The following is an 18379-nucleotide window of genomic DNA, read 5'->3' as shown; positions in this document are numbered from 1 at the left end:
CCAAAAGGCAATTTATGGAGAACAATCGTCAAAAGTAATTAATATATATAATTATATAAATTTTTTTGTTGGAGATCAATTTCAAAGACGCTCATTATAATCAAGATTTTGAAAACAATTAACACTATTAATGTTTCGTCATTGTTGGATTCCGGGAATTGAAACAATTACAAGTATTATCAAATTATTAGATGCATTTCTTGAGTTTTTGCCCAAGCGTCAAATTTATCTTAATAAAACTTTCTAATTATGTGTCAGATATAATGTGAAGTCGTATATCTTAATAATTAATGCTTGCAACATAGACATTTATTTGAAAGCCCCCTTCAATGTACATAGAAATGAATACAAAGCGCGCGACCAAATATGCATTTAGGTCGAAGCTGCACTGTGCACATACAAAAACTGACTTAGAAATAGTTTTAAGCGTAGCTGATTGGTATTTCTAAAACGTTAACCTAACACTTAGTGTGTATGACCTCTATATACATATTTGATATATATATATATATATAAACATATATATATGCATAGGTATATGCATGAATATAGAATGACTGTTTAAATAATGCGATTAACCAGCGGCATTTTGCGGCGATTGTACGTGGGCGGCTGTTGCTGCTGCTGCAAGACCTGATGCACCTGCTGCACTTTAACTTTCTGGCCATACTGCTGCTCCAGCTCACCGGCCGGACCGATGGCGTAGTTGATGTCGAGGCGAGCACGCTTCGGTGACTGATAGCCATCGTTAGCGTTTAGATCGGCCGGGTTGAGCTCAATTATGCTTGCTGTCTGCCCATTGACTATTCCGTGACGCACCGTCCGCTTCCCAGTATCGATGTCGATGTCTTCGTACAATTCGTCAACCTGTCGGAGGAACGCGTCACAAGTTTCAATTAACATAATGTTCATTCACTCAAAGATCTGTCAACCTTACCACAATATCGAATTCTCCGTTCTTCTGTGAAACGATCAGCTGATGGTCAGTTGGCGGGTGATTGGCTGCTTGATTGTTTGGATCATACTCATGAATCACATGCTCCTCTTCATCCTCGCTGTTTGCCCAGCTGCAAATGGAAGTCAAGCTATTATGATGAATTCGAATATAATTATTTGTTTTGTCTCGACTCACTCAACGTTATCGTTGTCCTCCTCTTCAACAAGCATCGCATCGATCATGGTATCGTCGAAGTCGTGCTCTTCCAAGTCAGAGGACTCCTCGATTTCAGACTGCGAATCCAGCTCCACATCTGAATCAGCCGATCCGTGCTTCATTTCGCCTCGCTCGAGTGCCTCCAAATGCTCTGGATAGACCATCGCGCCCCGTATTGCTCCAGGATCCTTGCGCGACCACTTCTGCACCTCCTCGTCCATCTTGCAGATCCGCTCCGGATTCATGGCCCAGCGGCAACCCTTTCGCTGATTGCCATTCGTTGCCGGCCGCTCAATCTTCTCGAAGCACTTATTCAGCGACAAATTGTGGCGCACGCTGTTCTTCCAGCCGCTGGGCGCATTCTCAAAGTAGGGGAAATGCTGGCACAGGAAACTGTAAATCTCTGACACGGGCAGGGAGCCGGCACGCGAGTTCTTCAGCGCCAGTGCAATGAGGCAGGAGTACGAGTAGGCGGGCTTTGGGAATGCGCTGCTTATGGCAGCCGACTTCACCTTCTGCTGCAGCGGCTTGACGATGTTGCTGCCGTTGCTATTGCTGACGCTGCTGTGGATGCCACTGCTGCTGCCGTTGCTGAAGCTGGAGTTGCCTAGCGGTGCGAATGACAGTGGCGAGGAGGTGCTGGGCCGTCCAGCTGTCGACGACGAAGTGGAGGATGGCGAGCCAATACTGTTCTGCACATGCATTTGGTGATGCGGCGAATGGGCCGACGAGGCGATGCTCTTCGGTGCATTGCCACGCCTCTGCACACCATTCGCGTGCAGCGTCGTTATATTGTGCAGCGGACTCGCCTCCCGATCGCGCTTCAGCACAATGTTGCCGTTGGAGGTGATTGGGGCACCGTTGGGAGACTTTGCCGATGTCTGCTGCTTCAGCTTATTGTAGGTGGCGCTGTTGGCGAAGGTCAGGCCACCGATGCCGGGACCGAGCTTAATGGTGTTGGTGCTGGCGCCGCCAGTCGTCAATAGACTGGTGCCCTTAGCCGTACCCTTCGCCTCTTCCAGGCCAGACGATTGCACCTTGCGCAGCTCCGTTCCCAGATCCTTGCGTACAGCATCCACTGCCGACGAGTTACGGCGCTGTATTGCGGCATTCGTGGCCATGGTCGGCGGTGCTGTGCTGCTGCTGCCGCTGCTTACGACTGATGTTGAAATGGGCAATGTGGAAATCTGCTTGGGTATGTGGGCCATCACCTGCTCCCTGCGCATCGAACCGGCGCTGACCTTCATCTGCGCCGGGGAGAAGGTCAAATGCGACTTGTGCTGGTCACAAGGAGAGGCGGGTGGCGCCTGTCCAGCTGCGGACCCCGATCTGCCCTGCGTTGTCGGCGCGCCACCACGCGACTTGTGCGGGGATCCCGAGCCAATCAATGAATTCGAGCCGGAATTTGAGTTGATCAGCGGCATCACGGAGATGGGGCTGACACAGGCGCCAACGTCCGCATAATAATCCGCCGTCGACCAGAAATTGGCGCACGATCCCATCCACTTGGCTGTGGGCGAGGCATGCAGTGCGCTGCTAGCCAAGAGATTCGCGTTTGCGTTGTGCGTTGAAAATGCACTGCTGCTGCCATTGTTGTTGTTATTGTTGTTGTTGTTGTTGTTGTTGTTTATGGCTGAAATAGCCTCCAGAGCATGGTCGAGCGAGGACGTCAAATCGCTGGAGCTGCCGACCACATTGGCTATCTCCGCCCGTATGTCCACATCCAGCATATCCTGCATGGAGTCGGACACATAAAAGTCCAGCGAAGGTCCCGCCGCATCCTGTGAACAAATATACATTAGAAATACTTCGTAATGCTCTCGACTTGTCGCAAGTGAATAAATAAATCTACGCGCGCAAATCACGACTGTTGTGTGGGAACACTGACATTACAACTTACTGTTATTCAAGTAAAGATCAGATACGGCATGTGATGTAGCAGATTCTTTTCCGCTTCTAAACAACATATATTATTAACAAATTTATATATATCTTAATATATTAAATTTACTATAATTACTTTATTATTGCATTTTTAAACAGAAATCTTTTGTTTTATATTTTGGGCAACAAATAAAGGACACTCAATTTCTTACATATAATTAGATACAGATACAGATACATAACATGTATCTGTACCCGCACAAATAACTGAATCAAATTAAATCAAATCGGCAAGGTGACCAAACTTTCTAATTGTTGCGCAACAGTGTTGAATAATGTTAGCTGATCAAACCAACGATCAGCTGTTGCTCCAAATTAACTGTTTTGTATGTAACCATTTAAAAACAATGCAATTAATTACATACATATGTACATATATATTATAAACAACTATATTACTATTTTCATAGGCATTTTCGCATTCCTGCTCCGCTTGCAACTTGTTGGCATTTCGAAAATCAACATAAGAAACTTGCATTCCTGTATACCACATACATATGAACATGCTCATATACATAATGCATATACATACATACATATGGATATGCATACATATTAGTAGATTATTGGATTCTATAAATATACAAATACATACATATGTTTGTACATGTATCATATAGAGTATATTATGCCATCAACGTTATCATTATCAGCCTTGTATACAAATGTACATACATATGTATGTATATGTATATTTGTCATTATCCTCGATTTGTTTGTCTGTAGATATTTATGTGTACATAGGATACATAATTGGGTATATACTTTTCCTTTTTTTATGTGCACCAACAACAAGAACGGTCATGTTCATGGGAACGAAGCAGGAGCAGTGTCCAAACCGGTTTTACGCTCCAAGGCAGGCATCGAAAGGCAAACACAGACTGCATATGGCACACAGCATACCATCATATATGTATGTATGTATATATGGGTGCACACATACATATCTTACATATCGGCGCCAATGTCCAGCAACAACAAACATGAATTACAACACATGCATTTCAGTCACACATACGCATGTATAACAGTGCCTGAACCTGGGATATGTGCATACGCACATACATACATACATATGTATGTGTATCATTGTATGCAGACAGGCAAGTATGAATCAACGGACACCATCTTAAACCGGATATCAATGAAAATTGAAAGTTTTATGTAAACAGAGACTGATCCAGCCAAACAAAATATAAACAAGACAAAATTTTGTACTGTACATCATATTGATGTAAAAATGTTGCAAGTGCTTACAGACTGTACATACAATGTACATACAAATTTACATCGGCATATAATTACTTAAGGGTAGAGCTCAGAGATCATGTCTGGAAACTACTTATTACAGCTGCAGTGTATACATACACACACATATATGTACATACATAAACATATTTGTATATTTGCTGCCTGTTTAAGAACAAACAACGAACCTATGCTAAAAACAACCACCGCTGTAAATGTTGCCAATCTATGTTGCAGCAACATTTCACGGCGAATATACGATTAAAGGGGAACAAATATACATATACATATATATAGGTATTTACGTCTGTTTATATATATGTTTGTAGGTCTGTTCATTGGAAAGCAGAGAAAAATAAAGGAATAAAGCCGTACATAAACAACAAACTGCCAGAAGCAGCGGCAACAGCAACAGCACGAACAGGGCAGCAACACAAGCATACGGCAGTTGCGTGCATGTGTGTGTGTATGTAGTGACGACTGTTTCATGTTAAAAGCGAGTGGAAGAGAAGCCACACAGAAAAACTCTGCTACTCTTTATGTTGAAAACATAGAACATCGACCGCACAACAACAGAGTTCTCTGTTGAGCGCACAAGCACACCAACACAGTACAGTTGGCAACAAAACATTCTGCAAACGAAACACCAACAGAGTAGCAGAGCTGAGACTGAACAACTGTGCGCTCGCCTGAGTACTTTTTGTGATGTTGCGATAACTTGAATTCTGCTACGAAAAAGGGTAGTAGGCGCCAGTTTCACAGTTTAACAGCTCGAGCCGCTCAACGTGCGGCACATGTTAAGACATGCTCACTAGCAACATTTTGTTTTCATGTTTTTATGCTTTGAGTATTAGGCGCAACTTCACATTTAAGCCGACACTTTGTAAAAAGAGAGGCAAACGCCCGCGCCTGTTACTTGCTCTTTGAGGGTGGCTGGTGGCTGGTATCCGTAGGTGTGTTTGGCTTAGATGGCAATGAGAGCAGCGTGTCCTTGGACACATTCCAACTCATTGACCCGGCCGGCCCGACCCTGGCGTCTGCTCTCGTTGAAAAAATCGATAGATGCGGCATACACACACACACATACAGCGCCACATGCCGCATGCCGCATGCTCCACGAATGATGATAAGTTGCATAATTTAGCAGGATTCCATAAATTTCTACAGGCCTTCAATGCTGTTGGCGCGCGTTTTTTTTATCAGCTCTCAGCTCCCAAATGTGCTGGGATGTACACACACACAAATCTTGGGTGTCTGGGTTATGTCTGGGCAGCTTTAATGCAAAATGAAATGGAACTTTGAATGCAAAGTTCTGTCCAACACCTTCAAGAGGTGCGAACTGCAGCATTGACTTTGCCTCCTGCGCTCTCAGTGGTGTCCACGGCACCAGAAACAGGGCGTGCAACAACAATTGGGGCACAGCAGGTGTTGCACATTGAAAAACGACAGCAGCTGCCTCATCAGCGACAGTCATTTGGCTGTTTGACTTGTAATGCAACAAGCTGCACTAACTGAGCGGAACAATATAGGGGCATACGTATGAATACTCAAGTAAATATACATACATACATATGCACACATGTATGCATGAAATATTAATACTAATAATACTAGTACTAATAATAATAAAATATCAAGCACTACAATTATGTATTATGTAATAATATGTCATTTTAATTTACATATGTTTAAATGTATGTATGTATGAAAAATTACTAGGTATGAATGCATGTATGTATGTACATACATATATAGTGCCCACATGGAGAACTTATAATATTAAAAATTATAATTATCAATTTATATAAGTAACATATCTATTAAAACAATTTCTTTGCTCGATAAAAAATTCCATATATTTTGATAAAAAAAAAATAATAATCATAATATGTTAGTTTCTAATGTGTATTTAATATTATGTAAGTATGTATGTGTTGTTTTTTTTATATTATGGTCTAAATTTGATTATGAATTAACTATTTCATAAAAATGAAATTCGTTTAAACTTTAATATATAAAAGATCTATTTGTCTTTTCTAATATTTTATACGTATATTCAATTTATAATTAAATTGAACATTTTAATTTTTTTTTTAGTTATGCTATTAGGGTAAATTGTTATGTGTCTACATTTTTAATAACAAAGCTACTGTGTATTCTTATTAATTATTTATGACATTTTAATTTAAATCTGTATCATACATATATACTTATGTACATATTGTAAATTCATACATCTATTGCGCAAGAACTACATAGTTCAATAACGAATAAATAAGACTCCTCTGTTCCATTCAAACAAACTTCATTCTATTATCGATATGCATTGCTATAAAGTGTGCGTGTGTGTGTGCGTTGATGTGCGTGTATTGGTGATCCGATAACCTTTTGCCAAGCAGGCTGACAGACTGAGCAGGCAGGAAGGCAAGCAGGCAGATAGAGCAGACGGCAGGCAGCTGCAATTCGAGCACTCAGGGGTTGTCCCTGTATTCGTACGTACACACGCGCACACACACATATGTATGTACATATTCGTTTGTCTGTATGTATGCGAGTGTGTGGGTAAATAGCTGTTACCCTGTAAGTTGTGAAGTGCACATTTTCCAACGGAAAGGAAACTTCCTGCTTCTAATTGCCTTTACTTACTATTTATTTGTCTTGGCTGGCAATTCACATCACCTGCAAAACATACATATATGCACTCTGCCCCTCTCTCTCTCTCTATCTCTCTCTATAGACTTCTCTTTCTTTTTCTTATACAAAAAAAATTGTTTTCGAAAAAATGTGCCGAAATAAAAATGCATTGAGCAGGCGATCAAAATTGGCAACAGGCAAACGAATCGCAAAAGAGGAAAACTTTATAAAACTTTACTTTGCCGATTGAGGCTTGAAATTGCCGCCTTCTGCTGACCTTTTGAGCGGCGCAACACTGGCATGGAAAGCATGCACACGGCCGACCGCACACATACATGCACGCATATTATACATTTGCATGTATGAATGTGTGCGTGTGTAAATGATTGGGCAGACGGCGGCATGCAGAGAACTAACTCAATGTCGCACCCTTGGCTCAATTCGTGGCCTAGACAACGCAATGCGACTGGGGTGCAGCATTTCATACGCCGCCTTTTAGAATTGCTTTTGTTATGTATGTGTGTGTGTGTGTGCATGTGTTATCGGTAATTCCTTTTTGGTACCTTCGCCATCCTTTGCATCTGCTGTGCATCTTTTGTATTTGCTGTTTCTTCTGTTCTTTTCCTTTTTACACCGCTTTCACCTTAAAATTGTAATGGCTTGACAGCTCTGGCTCCGACTCTGGCACATAAATCCAAATCCGAACTCGAGCCCAGGACCAGGTAAAAAAGGAAAATCGGCGTGGCAAAATCGTAAATTGCTCTATGTCCCGGGAAAGGCGACGTTGTAAATCAGTTATTGGTCTATATATGTATGTATGTGTGTATATGATATCTTGTCTTTTTTGGGCTATATGCAAAAATCATGCAGCGCCAAAGGGTTGCCTCGAGGGTGGGTGTGTCCACGTGTGTGTTTGCGTGTGCGAGCCGTGAGAAAATCTATGCGGCATACAGCTGGGCGCTCATATTCAAGCAACAAACGAACGACAGCGCGCACTGAGCAGCGACATGTTGCCGCACATGAGTTTGAGTGTGAGTTTTTCTTTGCGCTGCTTCTGCCGATTGGGGGGCAAATGGGGTTTCACTCAAACTCAATTCGCCGGCCGGCTGGTCGGCGCGTTGAACTTTGAAGTTTATGTATGCCTTTGCTCTTGCCTTTGCTCTTTTTTAATTTTTTATTTCTTGAGAGCGCGAGCGAAAGCTTTTGAAGTGTGACCATTGAGAGCGCTTTGGCTCTCGGCAGTCGGCTCTCTTCCCCTCCATCACTTGTGGCGTTTGAAAACGACATGAAAGATAAAAGCGTTTTGCTGTGTTTGCTTTTCTTTGTTTCTCCTCGCAAACACATATACTACATATATAATATATACGCGAGCTACACTGGCACACACACATGCATTCATCACACTTGTAGCTCTCATGCGAGTTTTCTGTGTGTGTATGTGTTTGCAAATTGCTTCATGTTAAATATGACTTTAACAGGCGCACATACTTCTTAAAATCCGTGGTGCTTATCAAAACACCTTGTAGGAGGTCAGGACTAATACGAATATTGTCTTACTAAAATAAATCTTTAAACTGGAATAACAACTATCAATGTATGTACTAACCACACACCTATGTACTGTTATGTATACGTCTATATTATATATTCCTTAATTTAATTTAAGCATGCCAAATTTTTGACTACATAAGACAAAAGATACCGCCAGCAAACGAGGTGAACGTTTGGCCTTCAAAAAGTTTAAAACGCAAAAAACAAAAGATACAGCTTGAAGCAGCTCGCAGAAAACCGACAAACATATTTATATGTTCATATGTACACACATACATACATACATACTTGTGTATGTTTACCAATAAAAATGTTAAGTAAATTACGCATGATTTTTTGGATAGCTCCGAGCAAGAGAAACAACTTATAATTATTTTTCGCTTTAAATAAATGAAGGTCATCCAACCGATTCCCCATCTCAAACTCAAACTCAAACTCATCCCAACGAACAACAGCAACAGCAACCAACAGCAAAGTTTTCGCCGCCTTTTTTGCTGTCTACATTTTTAGTGCACACAACAGAGTTGAGTCAGCATTAACATTGGCAGTCGGTTTACATCGACTTGGTCTCCACATACGATAATACCCGAGTTATTAACCTAACATAGCTCCAAAGTTGAGGAAGTACAAGTATAATGGTTACATTATCGGTCCCTCTGTTCCGGTTATGAACGCTCTTTGGTCCCTTACTCTCCACCATTAATCAGCACTTCCAGTGTGTGTGACTTAAGAGTAATTTTAAAGATCGCAAACACATACAATCACACGAGTGTGCAGTAGTGTGGGCACTACTCGCTGCGAAAAGCTGGCGAATCAATTTGAAAAGAAAACGAACGTTAATACCGAAGCGAATTTGCCGACGAGCACAAAGCAAGCGAAACAAAAGAGAGGGGCAACCTCTTTTTTGGCGAGTGCGCAACAGACTGTGCCCTGTTAAAGAGTGGCAGGGGAATGCAGGTGCCAAAATACTAGGAAAAGTCTTTGTAGACTTCGGCGAATTCACAGTGAAACGAACGTTACACATTTGAAAACAAACGATAAAAAGCTTGCCAGTTTATTGGTAAATGTGCTTGTATGTGTGTTACCGGCCGGCATGCAAATTGGATTTCGCTAATTTGTATTTATCGCTGATGCTTTGTTGACTTTTGGTGAGCAAATATACATGCACACATGTGCGCTTCAATGTTCATGCGATTGTGCGGGAGTTAATTATGTATGTATGTATGAAAATACTTACTGCATATTTACTGAAGAAACCCTCGTGAATACTGCTTGAATAATCCTCTAATTCGAACATGTTGTATCCGTTTTACTTGCAAATTTACTGTTGCATATGCGCTTTGTTTTGATCAATTTGCGATTCTCCCCTTTCTTAATCTCCTTGGCTCTAAAACCGTTACACGACTGGTATAAGAGAACTACCGTTTTTTTGTATTTAACAATTTGTTTCACACTTGCACATTAATTTTTGAAATATTGAAATATTTGTAAATATCAATTTTCATGTTGGTATTATTTGATTTTTGCACCGGTACATTTTGTAATTATTTTAAAAAAGCTTCTCTTTTTTAGCAAAAACAATATAACCACTAACAAAAATTTTTTACCGCCGCACGTCCGCTCTGTTCGGCCTTGTTGTTGCCTTTGAGATATTCTGCTTGGAAGAACGTATCGATATAATTATTGAAGAGGTGAGTAAACGATTTTCTCTCGATATATTCACCTCAGTGTTAATGAAAATATCAGTATTGTTAATGGCCGTTTGGGATTCAAATGTCTTTGTTCTTGAGAACATTATTTATATATTATTATTTTTCAAAATCAATTACTTAACTTAGCTATTACATATAAAAATATTAAACACACAAATATTGAGCGAGCTGTAAATTTTCCAAGATGAGTTAAATATTTGTCATCGCTTCCTTTTTGTTTATTAACTGAATCACTAACCAAAGAACAAATAGACCGGACACGTGTGTTCTGTGTGTTAGTGTCTGAATTTAAGATTTTAAATCGATATATAATTGTCAAATGAGTGAAATTATGGAAATACAAGATAAAATGTGGCGGACTATCGATATTATATTGTAGTCCGATCAAACGTGCAATCTATCGAAAAAAATTTAGCTCGCGTAATTAATTCACCACACACAAATTGTATAATGTGAATATCCGTTTAATTTAAAATTCGGACGCTTGGAAAATTCTGCACACAACAAAATCTCACAAACGTATATCAAATTTAGCAAAGCAAAGCATATAAAAATTCATGCTGTCTTTTTCTGAACTATACACAAATTACATTAAATTGAATACCATATAATCCAGCCGGAAAATTTTATTATTTATATATATCAGACGCTCGTGGGTAAGCTATCGAGTTGTCGATATCAAATCGACTCATTAGGCACTGTATATATACAGAGCTTCACATAATGTGAATTTATTTTGCTTTATAAAACCACTGACCAGAGTCTCTGGTCAGTGATAAAACAATAATGTACATTTTCTAAGTTTATGTTTTCCATTAAATGAGTATAAAAGAAACAAAATATATATAAATAAAAAAAAAAACAAAATACCGAAGCAAAAGTATTACCAGTATGATATTTTATATTTTTAATTTTGCAAAAATTATTTAATTGTAAAAAAAAATATGGCAAGCTGTTATGTATTAATTCCAATTTCGATATTTTGGTTATAATCTACAGATGTATGGATAACATTTCAAAATATAATTCACAGTATTTAGAAAAAAGTATATATTAAACAGTACAAATTTTAACGTGCTTTAATTTGCAGGCTCGTTTAAAGTATTTTGATGTATAACAAATAAAAACTATAAAACTTCAATTCGCTTACTCTAGACGTTACACTGGAGCAACAATTCAAATGAAAGCATAATTCAATTGTTGAACAATGAACAAAACTTACGCAAAATTTGTATAAACTATATGTAAATTAAATGAATTCAGCGAGCCCGCGTCTGCTAGTGCTATAAACGAATAAGTAATATTTTTAAATTTATAGAGTACTACTACCTATTTGTGACGTCTACCAAATATTTCACGCTTGAAGCGCAATGCAGATTCCGTAGCTGGGTTACGAACCGGCGACGATGCTGATGTACACGAAGACGCCAACTTTCTGCCAACCATTTTCACCTCCTTGAAACCGTAGCGGGGCTTGGGTGATTGGCGAATCTCCTTGAAATACTTTGAGGTAGGCGTACACGGCTCGACCTGAACAATGCTGGACGATGTTTTGAATGTTTCAATGCGTTTCGGCTCTTTGTTGCTTTTAACTGTGACGTAACCCGCAGTGGTCCTTATACGTCTGGGAGATTGGTGATTCTCCTCGTCAGAGCTCTTCACTGGAGAAACTTGAACCAATTTGTTCTTTTTCTGTTTGTTGTTCGTGGATCGCTGCTTGGCCTTCGCCTTTGCGGACTTGGTGTTATCCGGCGGCTGAGGAGATATTTTCCGAGCCAGCGACTGGGGCTGCAAGAGCCAGAGACAGTAATTAGACGAGCACATAATCCAAAAACCACAACTTACGTGATTGTCGGCGGTCTCCGGGATGAGCATATGCATAGCGTGCTTGATGGCCTGCTTGGTGGCTTGTAGACGTTTCAAATCCTTTTTTATCGTACGGGGTTCTTGCTTAGGCGCGCCTGTTCCCACCTTAATGGTGTTGTCAGAAATAGGCATAGTCTTGGAAATCGAGCGATCTCTTTGCTTTCTGCCCGCTGCAACGCGCTGTAATGTAAAAAGGTTAATACAAATATTTGTAAATCGCATTGGATTACGCTTCAGATAGCTTACCTGTTTCTTCTGCTCCAGCTTAGCCTGGTTCGCCGCCAAAATTAGGGTTTCACAATATTCCAGATACTCGTCGCGGCTCTTTGTTGGAGCAGTGGGCAGTTTCTCCTCCTCCTCCGACTCAACAGTTTCATCTACTTGGCTAACAGTTTTCTTCGGACTTTCAATCGGCTCGGCTACCTCTTCTTTAATATATGCTGCGGACTCATGTTCACCCATTTCGATATCACTTTGTGGTAACTTATCTGACGTTTCTTCATTGGTTATTCTCAGAGTTTCAGCTGATTCGCTGGTGTTCGATACGTCGATAGTGCCACAAAAGCTCTTTGATAAACGCTTCCGCTTGGTCCGCTGGCGGCTTTCCTCAGCCAGAGTCTCGATGAACGATTGTGATGGATTGACATCGCTGTCCAATTGTTCACTGCGACGCTTTAATTTCGGCTTTGGCTGCTTATCGGAGCGGCCGTGTAGATCCTGAACGTACAAAGTTTGGCGGCGTGCTTTCTGGAGCGGATTGAACATCTGGCGCAAGTGTGATAAATCACACGAATCCAGTTCGGATAGAAGAGCCACCTCTTCCTCACGCTTCTGGTTGGCATGGAATGTGGACGACTTGCTAGTAGATGCAGTAGGTGCAGCCTTTTCCTCAGCTTCAGCTAAATTCGGTTTGGACTCTTCAGCTTTAAGAGCGGGCGACTCAGTCAGATCAACCTCATCAATGGACTCAGCTTCTGATAGTTCATCGCCCGAATGGGGCAGCTCTCCCTCGCTAACTTCATCCTCAGAATCAGGCACTACACAAATACTCTTGTTGATACTCTTTCTAGTACTTGGTTTATCCTTTTGCTTTTTCTCTTCATTGGAACGGGCAACATCTTTTTGGATCTTTTGGTATACATTAATCTTTATTGGCGGAACTGTCTTGTTCAACTTATCGGCTCTCTGAGGCTTTAATTGCGAATTCTCGCATACCGACATGTGCAAACGTTTCTCCAGCTTTTTAATTGGCTTTACTGACTGCAGCTGCTCAGATGATTCCTGACTTGCATCGATGTCTACTTTAACATCTACATGGGCTGATTCTTCCTTCTGTTCCTCAATATTATTTCCCTTATTATCTTGAACTTCATTTATCTTCTTATTTTCACCGTTCTCTTCAACACTATCATTATCGCTGCTCCATTTTGCTTCTACTGATCCAGCGATATCATCATTATTTTCTTGAACATTCTCTGGCTCATCAGCATCATCGCTGCTATCATTAACAACAATACGACGTCGTTTTCTGGGTTGCGGTTCCGGTTCCGGTTCAGCATCTTCGTCAGAAAAATGCAAAGGTGACAACATATCCTCATCCTCTTCATCCTCTAACACATAGTCATCCCCTTCGTTGTCAAACATATTCCCATCCCCCTCATCATCTGATACAATGAACGACAGTTTTTCATCGGCACTATCTTCTGACTGATCATCAGTTGTGTCCTTGCTGCCAACAGATTCGCCATCTAGTGGGATTTCATTTGCCGCGATCTCATCGCGAAGGTTGCTATCCATTGAGTCACCAGAGTGATAATCATTAGCAACCTCCACTTCATTGTCAAAATATTCGGCCACAGATGGATCTTGAAATAGGTCGTTCACACCATCATCATCCTCATCTATATACTCTACCACGTCGTCAACGACCTCATCCTCACTGTCAAGCGGTGGGGTTGGCCGCCTAGGTCTCTCGACAACTGGCTTTTCATCTGATAGAGGTTCTGATAGAGGTTTTATCATATCAATTTGCGGAGGTGGCTGATTCGATTCATTGGATACAGTTTCGCTCGATGGCATCTCTAACTTGGCCAGAGGTGTTGAGCTATTGCGCCTCTTTACGGAGACACAGTTCAAAGGCGTCTTGAGCTTGGCCTCTGTAAGGTTAATGTATTTTGTTGGTGGTAGTTTACAGCGTGCTGGAGTTTTCGGAAATATCGGCTTGACAGTCTCTTCATCTGGTCCACAGTTACTAAAGACTACATGTTTCAGAGGCTCTGCCTGATTTGGTCCCAGTAAACGTTTCTTTATGCCTGGTGTTAGATCGGGCAAACGAATGTCATCGGTGACTTCAGCATTACCAGCTCCTGCTTCATCATTAGCTGGAGGCACAACGACCGGGTCGATGGGCTTTGGTGGAACATCAGCAGGGGCATCAACAGAATTCTTTATTTCGGTTTTGTCTTCGATAATCTCTGTTTTTGTAGTGTCAGGTTCTTTGTCCTCGACAATGGATATATTTCGATCCTCACTGGACTGTGGCGTATCTTGCTTGCCGCTGATCAGGATATCTTTGACTTTTACCATAACTTTAGCAGTAGCCAAAGCAGGGGTCATAGGATCCTTCGTGGCAGCAGCAATGTTTGATTCTTCAGTTACGTCTATATCAGAGTGCAGTGATGTATGTGCCTCGATTGGCGCATCTACAATTTCAGAAGCGTTTTCAATTTGCTCCTTTGTTTGCTTTTCCTGATTCTCTTCTGATGAGTTTAGTGTATCAAATTTCAGCTGAGTTTGGTTCTTCATGGGTGGAGTCTTTGACATGGAACGCGTCACACGTCGCTCCTCTGATGATGGTGGTATGTTAAGCTCTTTTACATCGCTAGCACTTGGAGTGCGTTTGGAGTCAGCAACAACAGCAGCTTCAGCCCCATCGTTGCTCCCATTGATATTATTGTCTGGGTTGGGCATACTCTGTGCTGCTACCGTTTGATTAGCTTCCTCTTCAATTACTTCTTCTGGCAATGGCAATTTTCTTACCACCGACTTGGCAGGCGTGCGCAATGTTGGGGTAGCTGGCTCTGGCGTAAATCCACGTGCTAGCGACGCACGGGTGGTCCGAGTCGGAGTTCTCAATTCGGCAGTGGCCGAGTTCAGGCGTGTTCGACGCACTGGACGTGGAGATGCTGCAATAACAATACTCAGTGCAGAATATGCGAATCAATAATTACGAAATGCACTTACCACGCTCGACAGTTGAATCTATAACTGGGGTCATGGCGCGGCCATCGGAATCTGGCAGGGCAGAAAGTCGCCGACTCCGTGCGCGAGTTACTGTAAATGCACAAAAAATTCATATAAGCTGACCTTTCTTTATTCATACACAAACATAGCTTCCACAGAAACAATGAAGCAACGCGCTTTCTCTTTGCGTCTGTTTTTAAATTCAAACGGATTTTCTACCGAAGCATTTGCGGAGAAGCAATAAGCTGTAAACGAAGCATTATCATTGCAACTTACCACGAGGAGTACCGCCGTTATCTTCGTCCATGTTAATTTTGTTTCTTATATATTTTATTCCTTTTCTTTACTTAAATCAATAGTTAAGGTTCTTAAGACAAATGTATAACTGTGAAATGCAATGGACGAAGTGGTTGATGCTAATCTTAGAAATGAAATAACCAAGCACTAAAAAGCGAGCACCGCCAAAATGACATGTGCCTGTGTGCGTGACTTCTTGTCAATTTACAACACTGCTCACAATGTTGCAGAAAACATCGATTAAAAGTTTGGCGCCTTTTTTGATGTACGCACTATTATTTAAATGAACTTCCACTATTTTTTGGGTTTTAAGCAAAATGAGCTGTAGAGTCCAAAAAAAAAGCAATTTACAAAAGTATTTTTTACAGAAAAATTACCAGTCAACCTACTCTATACTCTTTATTTTCAAAATTATTGCCGTAGGTTATAAATTCTAATTTGACAGTTTTTCTACAATTCAAATTCTGGTCATAGCATGCATAAATACAAATGTGTCTGCGCATTTCACAAGGCCGACCAACAGCAAATTTTTGAATTTACAATTTGCACAGGCAGCAGACTTAGGTAGAATTCGAAACAGGCAAATAAATGGTCACGCATTAACACACTTTTTCTTATGATCAACAACGTTTTCCATCGTTTCCTTTCCCTTAAGTAATATAAAGACCGCCAGCATTTTGCATGTGGACCCTGGAATCGTCGCGAACAAATTTTAATTTACACGTGTGAGCTGATGTTTATGCTTTCATAGAGACTATCCGTCTCTCTATTAAGAGATGAGAAAATACATATGTATGTATGTATGCATACATATCTATGTACATATGTATGTGCATGCATATGTATGTATACACACATATGTATGTATGTGCATAGTTGCTTCATGTATCAATGTAATCATCAGAACATAGCGGTAGCCACAGCTGTGCACATTGAAAACGTCGAAAACAACGGTAAATGCGAATTTAGCAATGAGAAGAAATAAAGAATAGCATGTGTGCAAACACTTTCGTGTCACTTGAATTTGAATATCTTTGTTTTTGTTACTGTTTTTGAAGCTTAGGTTAATAGCTTTTTAATTTATCAATATCATGTACATACATACACATACCCATGTACATGCATACATATGTATTTTGCAAGGTCAAAAATAATTTAAGCTGTTATATCATAAGAATATCGTAATTCATTCAGGATGAGTTGTAATTCTCTCAATTTATATCTTATGTACATATACATATGTATATAGTTCTTAGTTGTTAGCATAAAACCATTTTGGGTTACCATAGTATATAAAATTTTAATTATACAATGTTTCTGTGCGAAGCCTCAATTAAGTAAATAAAAACACAAATATATACATTCATAAATTAAAGTAGTGAATCATATTAAATCATATTCTGCTTTGCAATTTCTGGGTTAAATTGGCTGTTATATTTTTGTACTATTCGTGGCGTAGGTGCTGGTGTGATGGCTGCTTTGGCTGGCAGTGCCGCTTCCTTAGGTGCGAATAACTGTTCCTGGCGCTGTCGTTCCCTCTCCTCACGCAGCAGCCTCTCCTTGCGCAACCTGTTTAATTTATCGCGCTTCGCGTCTTCCGCCATTTCATTGCTTCTATCAGATTTACTCCTCTTATGCTTGTGTTTCTTATGCTTCTTTTTCTTTCTGTCTTTCTCATTTTCTCTTTGTCGCTTGGACTCAGGCGAACGCTCTGATGCAGCCAATGGCAAAGTTGGTGTGGGTGAGCGATTGCGTCGCTTGGAGACTGTTTGAATAGGATGTGACTTTTCTTTTGGAACCAGCGCATTTATCAATGTTAGTGGATCTTGTGATAGCTTTGCTTTTAGTTGGATTTCAGTGCGATTTTCAGTTCGATTTGGTGCCAATTCATACCAACTTCGCACTTTCAGAGCTTCATTTGTGTCCTGGCCCAAGTAAGTGAGGTACCCAATTTGTTTTTCATACTTCTCCTGTTCCTCTTTCTTTTCCTTTTCCAAATCCTTATTCGTTTTCTTTACATGACTTTTGTAGTCTGCAAATAAATCTACTGCGGATGTAACAGTAGAAGTTTGTGTTGTTCCTTCTAATGGAATTTCACTACTTTCTTCAGTAGTAGACACTTTTCTCACATTTTCAGGTAAGCCCGATTGCCTCCGAAGATAGTTGATGCGCGCCTCGCTCTCCTTAATGGTTTTAATAGAAGTAATTGTTAAGTTTTTGTTCGATTTATTTATATTATATTACTCACTGCCAATTTCAATTTGTCTAGTCTTTTGTTTTCGATTTCCTGGGCGGCTGCTTCGTCGCGACGTACGCGGGCAATATTATCTTTAGTGCGAACATGCCAGCTAAATATAGCAAAAATAAAATCAATTAATAAGGAACAGTTATATAAAATTATATTCGCCTTACCGTTTCTTGGGTAAGATATTCATTTTTCTGCAGTTGCTGAAAAAATATGGGAATGTAAACAAAACGCGTTACAATGTGAATGTCAAAAACAGTGCTGTGAAACGAATGTGCTGAGCACAAAAATATATTACTTTTAAATATTCTTAGAAATATATATTATATTATATATATTTGCTGTTTGCATTGCATCGAAGCGTCTGGTATTTAACTATCATTTTTATTTTAACACTTAATTTTGACTCTACCCCTACATGCTTACAAAACTCTGAATTGCATTTTTTGACAATTGGCAAACGCCAATGCGAATGGCAAATCAAAT

At 40.4% G+C, this 18379-nt stretch overlaps 3 protein-coding genes across 3 annotated transcripts; all 3 read right to left on the bottom strand.

The window, feature by feature from the left end:
- Positions 1-280: 280 nt before the first annotated feature.
- On the bottom strand, positions 281-10270 carry jumu (Forkhead box protein N4 jumeau). Its single transcript, XM_030386874.2, has 5 exons — positions 10254-10270; positions 9768-10184; positions 1133-2934; positions 938-1067; positions 281-867 (listed from the first exon to the last, which is right to left on the bottom strand). The coding sequence occupies exons 2-5, from the start codon at positions 9825-9827 to the stop codon at positions 562-564; spliced, it is 2298 nt and encodes a 765-aa protein (XP_030242734.1). The 5' UTR covers positions 9828-10184; positions 10254-10270; the 3' UTR covers positions 281-561.
- A 915-nt stretch (positions 10271-11185) lies between these two features.
- On the bottom strand, positions 11186-15917 carry sle (slender lobes). The gene is made up of 5 exons (XM_030386873.2): positions 15628-15917; positions 15352-15441; positions 12355-15293; positions 12088-12288; positions 11186-12030 (listed from the first exon to the last, which is right to left on the bottom strand). Exons 1-5 carry the CDS (start codon positions 15656-15658, stop codon positions 11572-11574), a joined length of 3720 nt encoding a protein of 1239 aa, XP_030242733.2. The 5' UTR covers positions 15659-15917; the 3' UTR covers positions 11186-11571.
- Positions 15918-17006: 1089 nt separating this feature from the next.
- Positions 17007-18225, bottom strand: LOC108659148 (leukocyte receptor cluster member 1 homolog). The gene is made up of 3 exons (XM_018111928.3): positions 18061-18225; positions 17897-17996; positions 17007-17831 (listed from the first exon to the last, which is right to left on the bottom strand). Exons 1-3 carry the CDS (start codon positions 18081-18083, stop codon positions 17037-17039), a joined length of 918 nt encoding a protein of 305 aa, XP_017967417.1. The 5' UTR covers positions 18084-18225; the 3' UTR covers positions 17007-17036.
- Positions 18226-18379: the final 154 nt, after the last annotated feature.

The sequence above is a fragment of the Drosophila navojoa genome, chromosome 2 (genome assembly GCF_054131105.1).
Source record: "Drosophila navojoa isolate 15081-1374.11 chromosome 2, UAZ_NAV_1.0, whole genome shotgun sequence".
Lineage (NCBI taxonomy): Eukaryota > Metazoa > Arthropoda > Insecta > Diptera > Drosophilidae > Drosophila > Drosophila navojoa.
Note: the sequence above shows the minus strand (reverse complement) of the source record. Positions and strands in the feature narration are given on the sequence as shown.

Coding starts and splice junctions, on each gene's coding strand:
- jumu (XM_030386874.2), bottom strand. CDS start 9,827: ATGTTCGAATTAGAGGATTATTCAAGCAGTATTCACGAGGGTTTCTTC. Junction 1,068..1,132: donor GAGGACAACGATAACGTTGA/GTGAGTCGAGAC, acceptor TTCCATTTGCAG/CTGGGCAAACAGCGAGGATG. Junction 868..937: donor ACGGAGAATTCGATATTGTG/GTAAGGTTGACA, acceptor TTCCTCCGACAG/GTTGACGAATTGTACGAAGA.
- sle (XM_030386873.2), bottom strand. CDS start 15,658: ATGGACGAAGATAACGGCGGTACTCCTCGTG. Junction 12,289..12,354: donor AGCTGGAGCAGAAGAAACAG/GTAAGCTATCTG, acceptor TTTACATTACAG/CGCGTTGCAGCGGGCAGAAA. Junction 12,031..12,087: donor CGGAGACCGCCGACAATCAC/GTAAGTTGTGGT, acceptor TGGCTCTTGCAG/CCCCAGTCGCTGGCTCGGAA.
- LOC108659148 (XM_018111928.3), bottom strand. CDS start 18,083: ATGAATATCTTACCCAAGAAACG. Junction 17,997..18,060: donor AATATCTTACCCAAGAAACG/GTAAGGCGAATA, acceptor TGCTATATTTAG/CTGGCATGTTCGCACTAAAG. Junction 17,832..17,896: donor TAGACAAATTGAAATTGGCA/GTGAGTAATATA, acceptor AAAACCATTAAG/GAGAGCGAGGCGCGCATCAA.